Genomic DNA, 8,298 nt, shown 5'->3' on the forward strand with positions numbered 1-8,298 from the left:
GCAGAGGATCACTTGGACCGTTTGTGCCGACTGTCATGCTAAGCATTTTTATTATTTTTTTTTTCAAACTACATGAAAGCAAGAAAGAGGCTGGAATTACAAGACCATACAGGCCTAAATCCAATGCCGAAAAACATGCACGTCTACGATTTTGGAAACAGTGCAAGTTTTTATTCACAGCCAAATTTAATTAAGCCGGACAACAAAAGATTGAAACTTGAAAGCTACTCTGGGGAGATAAAGATGTGAAAGAATCACATGTGACCTCAAAGATGCAGAGAAACTTAATACCCTCTAAGTTGGATTTTTCAAACAGGATAGAAATAGCTGAAGGGAATTTATGGGACGCCTTGAGTGATAAAGCCCACCCCTCAGTCTCCCGCCCTGGAGACGTCCCCTTTCGTCTCCTCTTTCGTCCTCTGGTCTCCAGAGACTTCTAAACAGACTGATCCCACACGGTGCTTCGTTGCTGGGCCTAACCCAGGTGGGGGGTCAAGAGGGGGGGCAGGGGGAAGCCTCACACCTGCTCCAGAAGAAAGCAGGAAGGCTGTGTCCTTCTGTTAATCAATGCTCTGGGCTTGCCACACTCTCAAAAGAAGAGATGATTTGTACTTTGAGTGTCCTCCAGAAATAGTTGGGAAGAAACACTTCAGGAATGCAATATTTTAAAAGTAAGCTTTTTATTTTGGAATAATTTTGGATTTAAGAAAAGTTACAAAGATAGTACGGAGTTCTTGTATGCCTCTCACAGAGTTTCAGTTTTCCTAGTAATGCAATTTAAAAATAGCCACTGATGCTAAAAACGAGAGAAAGTTTCAGCATTAAGCTCTAATCATCCTCTAATGAGTTTGGTGTCTTCGTTCAAATTTCATTGGACCCTGAGAGAAGAGGGCAGCACACACGGCTACCTTTGGGGCCATTTTCTTAATATCTTTAAAATAAAGCGAGTGGCTGCATCCCAGCATTTTAAGAGTTACGTGACTAAAAACTGAAATGTAGACCAACACAGCAAAATGGACATCGATCTGCTCACCACCATAAAAACAGGAGCTACCATTTACTGTGTGCCCACCAAGTGCCAGGCTCTGCACAGGCACCATATGATTTCCTTTTCATGAAACTCTCATCCTCCTTTAAAAAATGAGCAACAAACTCAGAGACATCAAGCAACTCGCCCGAGGTCACACAGCTAATATGCAACCCAGCCAACACGTGGGCTTAAGCCGTGTCTAAAGAGAATCACTGTGGATGCCGTTCCAGTCTCCCTCGCCAAGTCACACCCTCTGCTGTCACCGAGAACTTCCGTTACAGGGCCGTGAAGTCCTCCACCCCCCACTCCATATATCACCCAGAATTAGCTGCAAAGTGTCAGGAAACTTGGCCAGGCAGCCCCGAGCCTCAGCAAAGGCTGGGAGCCTTCACTGTGGAGCCCTTTATATAAAGCCGCGGTTGGCAGCCCCTGCTCCTGCATGGGAACAAATTAACATTGGCATTCCAAACACAGGAAAGGAAGGAAATTGGAAACACAGTTTATACTTGGCCAGCCCTTTGAAATACTGTACCATGCTACCGACATCAATTAATGAAAAGCAGGGCTGTGCTGAGAGGCTCTGGTTTGGAAACGCATTAACACACGTTAAACATGTTTGTACAGGAACTGGATTATAAGCGCCCTGGCTCCCAAACAATAAAGCAATTACCCTAAAACTAGTACTCTCGGAGTTGTCATTAATTCAATCCACTCCACGCGGATCAGCAGAGGCTTTGTGCGACTCCCAACAATGCCTGCTGACCCAGATGTTGAAAGCACGGCATCACACAGAAGTAAGTGTCAAGCTTCATGCACTCCTAATATCCCCCTCAAATTGTAAGCCACCCCCACCCCACACTCTGGAGGGGGAGCTACACAGAGGCAGCCCTGGTCTTTGTCGGCACTGCCTGTTCACTTCGGCTTCACGGAGCTTTTCACTGGGGAAGGTTGACTATGAAATATCTGTTCCATATTAAGAAATACCACGTCACATTTTTGTCAAATATTATTTTTGTCAGATGCCATTTGCTGCAAAACCCAGAATTCAATCGCAGCTGAGCACACAACTAACAGCAAACGGCTCACATAATAGCCGTGGTCGTACCCAGGATCACTTGCAGTGAAAGCACCCCCTTCCTCTAGAAACTGTGTCAGGAATTGGAAAGTAAAGCATTTGAAGCTCTGTAATAAATAAAGCACTGTGTCTTGAGTTGCCCAATGCAAACGACCTAGCAAGCTGGGAGAACAGACTCAAAAACAACCAAGAAGGCAAGTGCCTGCTTAGGGATTTTGTAGGAGTGCTTAAGAGAAAGGAGTTTAGAGGAGGTGGGTGAATCCCAGTATGTCTGACCTGCAAACGAAAGCAGCAGCGAGTTCTGGGAAGACTGGCATCCTCAGGCACTGCACCTGCTGCCATGCCCACCTGTTCCCCGGCATCCAGGCTCTAAGCAACAGAGATCCCCGACGTCACCCCTTGGTGACGATACCTCTCAGCTCTGGGCTGAGCCAGGTTCCATCAGAGTGGGAGCAATTTGGGGGTGTAAAGCGAAAGGTGTTATCATGTTCACCACCAATTAACAGTCTCTGTGTAAATATTGGTATTTCCTCACCCCACGAAGGTGAGAGGAGGCAAATGGCACGGGCACATTTGATCTGCACTAATTAAAAGCAGAGGGTCGTGCAATTCAATATATTGATTTTACCAGTGGGACTTAAATCTTTTATAAGAAGTGTACACAGCTGCAGCGCTCTCCCACCACCGCTTCCTCGCATACCTTCTGACAATAACATGACAGGCTCCACCCATCCCTGCCGTCGCCCTAACCCCGGTGACACTGCCAGAGTGTGTTAAAGCAAAGCACTGCAGCAGACTGCCAAATAACAGCCGTCATCAGCCCCCCTAGAGGTCCAAAGAGTGATCACGGAAAAAAGTGAAGGTGGCCTGCCACTTGGCACAAAGGGTCCTCCATTAGCTGGTTAAAAGGGTGGGCAGGCTGCAGAAGGGTGGGGCCAGGGGAAGGGGCTAGGGCACAGGTCCTTGCAATGGGCCAGACATGACCTTACCAAATAGGGAGAAAAAAATGGAAATTAAAGCGATAGGAGTGATCAATCAATGAGGAGAACTCTCCCTGGGATGAAGTCATCTCTTGTTCAGTGGAGACGTGAGATTCACTCACGTCGCAGGCATTCCGGCCGTCAGGGGACCGCCCGGCAGCTGTGCGGGTCTCGGCAAAGGCTTGAGGGCCTACTATGCGCCGGGCCCCGTTTCAGCCCTCGGGAGTAGGGCCACGGCTCAGAAACTGTTTCTTCTCTCCGTGACTCAGAGAACTGTCCCTCTGCTGCCCAGAAGCTTATTTTTATCTGGGCCCCCTCCCTTAGCCTCTCCATGGGGACCACTCCTCAGAATGACACCCCTGCAATGAAAACGAAAAAGAGCCACCCAAGCTGGCATCCAGGGCTCCATTTTAACCTGCTTTGATTCCAGAAGGGAAAGACATACGTGGAAGATCAAAAAAGTTCACATCGGGGTCACACATCCTTGGGAAAAGAGGGGAAAATCTTTCTTGATTTATATAAGCAGGAAAATGAGGTTTAAAAGAAGTGATTTTGAAAGGGTTACTAAAAACACAGCTGTTGGTGCACTCCTATAGCGAAGGCGCTCTGCAGAAAGCAAGAAAGGAGGGGGAAAGCCTGGGTGACATCTATATTAACCTTTGGCTGCTCACCAGTGAGGCCGCGCGCTCTGTCGGGGGTGCTGGAATGTGGAGCCGCCCCTTCCAAATTTTAACACAAGCCAGGTTACAGCTGCAAATGCCTGGAGCTCATGCTGCCTTCGCAAAGCACTCCCTGAAGGAAATTTTTAAACTGTAACAGAATCTTTTTCTAATACTCTACAGTGGTAGGGCCTGTTCTTAAGGGGCAAAAGGAAAGCTCTTAATGCCAAACACTTGTCAACAAAAAGGATCGCCAGATGGTATAAAGTACAACTCAAACTGCACGGGCTGCTCCCCGCTCTACGGCTCCTAGTAACAAAAGCCACTTACAGACGCTGACTCCAAAAATGACAGATTTCCAACTTTCTCTTCTTGTACTTCAGCTTCGAAGATTAAACCGATTTGGTTCCTCCGTAACCTGGACCAGAGATAAATTCTAATTGTACATTCCTACTGCCATCCGGCTTCTTAAGAAGATTCCAAAAGGGAGCTGCAGGATTTTTCTAAAGAAACAAAGGTGAAAGGCTGTCACCGGATTCGGTCGGGAAACTCAACGTGGCCCGAGTACCGAGTACTGTTTAAGAGAGGGTACCCTGTTTTGAATTCCAGAATTAAGTGTACACAGAGGAGTCGGGGGCTTGTTAAATCCAAACCAGTTTACAAATCCCGCCATTGAACTTCATTCAGGGGCCGGGGCTGGGAAGCCATGAGCCGGCTCCTCTGCCAAGCGAGCCTTGCAGGGTCTTTGTGGCACACGCTGGCCTCTGTCATAGGAGCGGTCTGAAGTCCTCGTTCCCAGCGCCTGGTTTTGTCGTAAATTCCCCTCTAGCTAACCTCTCATTCAGATCCTGCTCAGCCTGGCAAAAAGCTTGAATTCCGAACAGAACGACTTAGAGGAACAAAAACCAGTTGGGCTGCAGACACAGAGAAGACGTAAGCGCACGAGGTCTGCAAAAGCCTTCAGTGTCCAGGCCTAAATCCCCCGCACACCCAGCAGGACAGCCGTGGCATGCAGGAGGTCTGCCTCACCCTGCAGCAGATCCCCCAAAGTCTCTTGGTACCATAGCAAGCCATGGTTTGATATGGACAAGTGACATGTTCTCATGCTTACCTAATGCGTGACTGAACACACCTTTAAAGATGTTTGTGTATCACAGATGGTGAGGACATGCCGTCCAAGGGAAGAGTGTGCTTCTTCAGCAAATCAGCTGCAGGACAAGTCCCCTACCCGCCTCCACCTCCAAGCCCCTCCTATGGGGAAATTCCAGAACCAAGACAGAATAGAAGGGGCAGGCATTTTATGCATGTGTTGTTGCTGAGCAGAAATTAAAGGCCAACCTTAGAAGGGTCTACAGGAAGAGTCTTGCCAGATTTTGCTCCAGGTCTCCACCTAACGAAGTGCCTATAGTTTTGAGAAAGAGAGGTAAAAAACAAAACCCCACAAGCTTAGTGCATCCTGTTAAAACCCACTCCACCATCTAATTTGGAGTGATGTTCCAGAAGGTTAGACCTGAGAAAGTCAAGACTGTCCCACGGAGCCCAGAGCCAGGCCAGCTGATGGAGAGGCTCAGACAAGCCAGTCTTTGTCTTTTCAAGATGAAAGAAACGGGACTAACGGGGTTGAAAGGTGTGTGCAGCCAGAGAAGGAAAACCACGCAGCTGTGGCCCTCCCAAACGAGTCCCGGCTTGTTCCCACCGCCCCCACCTCCACGGCAGGGGGAGCAAACAGCCCTGCCCCACGTCCCTGGGATGGGGGAGCTGGGTAGCCCCAGGGTCTGGCCAGGGCACCTTTTGGACTGGGTTTGCAAAACCTTCTACAAAAGCCAGGGCTTACAAATGCCTTTTTAACAACCCCAGCCAGGCTCCCAGGGTGGCGGCTGAGACCTACTGCATTCATTGTGGGGTACCCAGCAAAACCAAGAGACAGGGTCCCCAGCCAGAGAAAGGGTCCTGGCTAACCCCAGGCTTTAGGGCAGCACAGAAACTCCACCTGTTGTTAGAATTTTTTTTAGAATTTTTCTTTAGTTTCTGCTATAGGTAATAAATAAATGTTGAAAAAAAAAAAAGGTCACAGACAAAAGTGCATTAAGAGAATGAAAAATCAGACCCTCTCTACCGCCAGTAAGCCCCAGATCCACTTCTGCCTCCACCCCAGTAAACTCTATTTGCAGTTCATGGCGTCTTCTTGCAGAGGGGCAGGGCTGATGTTCAAACACATATGCAGACTCGCTGATCTCTGCACCTTGCTGTTCTCCACCTCATACATCTTGGAGATTTGCTAAATCAGGACATATGGAGCTGCCTCCTTAAACAGGCTGCTAGTAAAACTCAAACTTTCTTTAAGTTAGCTGGGCATCTAAACCTCCCACCTCTTGCTCACTGAAGGGTATTTCACTATTTGATTTTTGGCTATCATTTAGGACGGACAATGGCGTCCCCGGGAAGCCAGTGGCCCTTACCTGAGGAACGGGAAGCATTACCGCCGATCCTCGCTTTCCCCCACCCCCCATCCACTCCCCAGGTGCCCGGCGTGGGGATTTAGGATCATTATTTCGATGTTGACACAGCGCCCGTGGGCGTAAGTTTGCTGTCTTGACTCCGTTCGGATTTTCGAGCAAGTTACACATGCAGAATAAAAGCGGCTCGGGAAACGGCGCTATCGGGGTGCTTTATCTCAGAGACCAAATATTTGATCGGCAGCCCTACCGCGCGCGCTGCCGGGGGTTAGTTTGCGCAAGTCTGCTGAATGTGCGCAGACACGACCGCGGGGAGCCACGGGGCCCCCGCGGCAACCCCAGCCTTGCGTTGCGGGTGTCATCGCGGCTACAGTCGGGAGCCGGGTCCCCCAGCCGCCCCCGGCGGCGTCTGCTCAGAGATCCCGCGCCACCCAATCGCCAAAACCCGTGGTTTGCGCGCCACACGTGATAAACGCTGAAAATGGATTCTGCCCGCCCGGGACCTATCATTAAATATTTAAAATAGAAAGCTCGCAATGGCAATGTTTCTTCCCCAGCTTCGGCCGGGAGAGCCGGGAGAGAGGGGGGCGCCCGGCGGCGGGGAGAGGGGCGCCGAGGCGCGCGGGGCGCGCAGCACGCTCCGGCGGGCGCCCCAACGAGGGGACAGGTAGGGCTGGCGAAGGCGGGAAGGGGGCGCGACGCTCGCGATGCCAGGGCTGGGCCGGACCGGGGAAGGGCGGGAAGGCGGCTTCGCCGGGAAGGGCTCTTTAAATCCAGGTAGCGCGAGCAGCTCACATGACCAAACGAGCCCCGCGCTTTGAACTGAGCCGCGGCTCGGCCCCGCTCCTCTAGCCCCAGAGGTGCGGCCCGCGTCGTACCCCGAGAGGGCTTCAGGCGGGTCCCTCCCTCCTGAACACCTCCTGGGGGTGTTTTACCCCCAGGCAAGCCGAGCCAGGCTCCCCCTACCTGGGGCCGCACAAAGCTTGGGGTCCACTAGGGCCGGGGGTTGGGGGACCCTCGGCTAGGCACTGGCGGCTTGTAAACGGCCGGGAGTGGAAAGGTGGGCGGACTGAATACAAGCAGCGGCCCCCTACTTGTCCCGAGGCGCCCGGGACCGAGACGCACAACCCCTCCCGGCCGCCCTCACTCACCGAGGTTGACGAAGCTCATGACCATGTCGGCATCGGTGAGGAAGTGGCTATCTTGCAGGCTGGCCAGAGGGGGGCCCTGGGTACTGAAGACGGCCTTGTAGGGGTAGGAGAAGCCCTGGCCGTCGGGCCCGCCGCCTTCCTCCACCGCCATGGCATTGTATAGGTCCAGCATGAACATGGGCGCCGAGTTGTGCTTGCCCTGGAGGTGGGGGCGCGGGCGGTGGGGCAAGCCCAAGATGGAGAGAATCTCGCGCTGCATCTCCCGCCGCTCCTGGCTGCGGAGGCGCCGGTGGATGAAACTCGAGTGCACCTCGTTGTCCAGGCTGAAGTCGGCCAGGGCGGAGCGCAGCAGAAACAGGGGCGCCCAGAGCGCCACGAAGCTGGGGGGCGCCGCGGCGCGCAGCGAGCGCACGTGCATCGCGCCGGCTCTCCGCGCCGCCCGGGCACCCGGCTCGCGGCACCGGGGCCCGCGCCGCCCCAGGTGGCGGAGGGGGGGCAGGCAGCTGTCCACGCCGATCGGTCACTTGCTGCAGATGGGCCCCGCCGCGCCCGCGCCGGACATGGCCCCTCCCCGGCCGGCTGCGCTCTGCCCGGACCCCCGCCCCCGGCTCGGCACTGGCCCTGGGGCCCCTCGCCCCGCAGTCGCCCGGGCGCACCGCGGGGCTTGGAAACCAGCTCGAACGAGCGAGCTAGGGAAGAGGCTGGCGCGGGTGGGAGGAGCAGGCAGCCAACCTCCGAGCCGGCGAGAACGAGCGCCGGGGAAGGCAGCGAGGCGGCGGGCGAGAGAGCGCTCCCTCCTCCCGCTCCTCCGGCACTCTCGCCCTCGGGCGGCGGCCACCCACCCTCTTCCGACCTCCAGCGCCAAGAACAGGGCCCCCGGGTCGCTTTCCCGGCCCTGCGCGTCCCTGATCGCACGAGAGGCCGCCTCGGGAGCCCCAGAGTGGTAC

General features: G+C 53.6%; 1 protein-coding gene across 1 annotated transcript in view; it reads right to left on the minus strand.

Moving 5' to 3' along the window:
- BMP7 (bone morphogenetic protein 7) overlaps positions 1 to 7,838 on the minus strand; it is a 92,299-nt gene extending 84,461 nt beyond the window's left edge. The window contains exon 1 of the mRNA XM_037812168.1: positions 7,352 to 7,838. Within this exon, the coding sequence (XP_037668096.1) occupies positions 7,352 to 7,769 (418 nt within the window). The 5' untranslated portion in view covers positions 7,770 to 7,838. The remainder of the gene's footprint in view (positions 1 to 7,351) is intronic.
- Between the last annotated feature and the right edge of the window lie 460 nt (positions 7,839 to 8,298).

The sequence above is a fragment of the Choloepus didactylus genome, chromosome 19, assembly GCF_015220235.1.
Source record: "Choloepus didactylus isolate mChoDid1 chromosome 19, mChoDid1.pri, whole genome shotgun sequence".
NCBI classification, from domain to species: domain Eukaryota; kingdom Metazoa; phylum Chordata; class Mammalia; order Pilosa; family Megalonychidae; genus Choloepus; species Choloepus didactylus.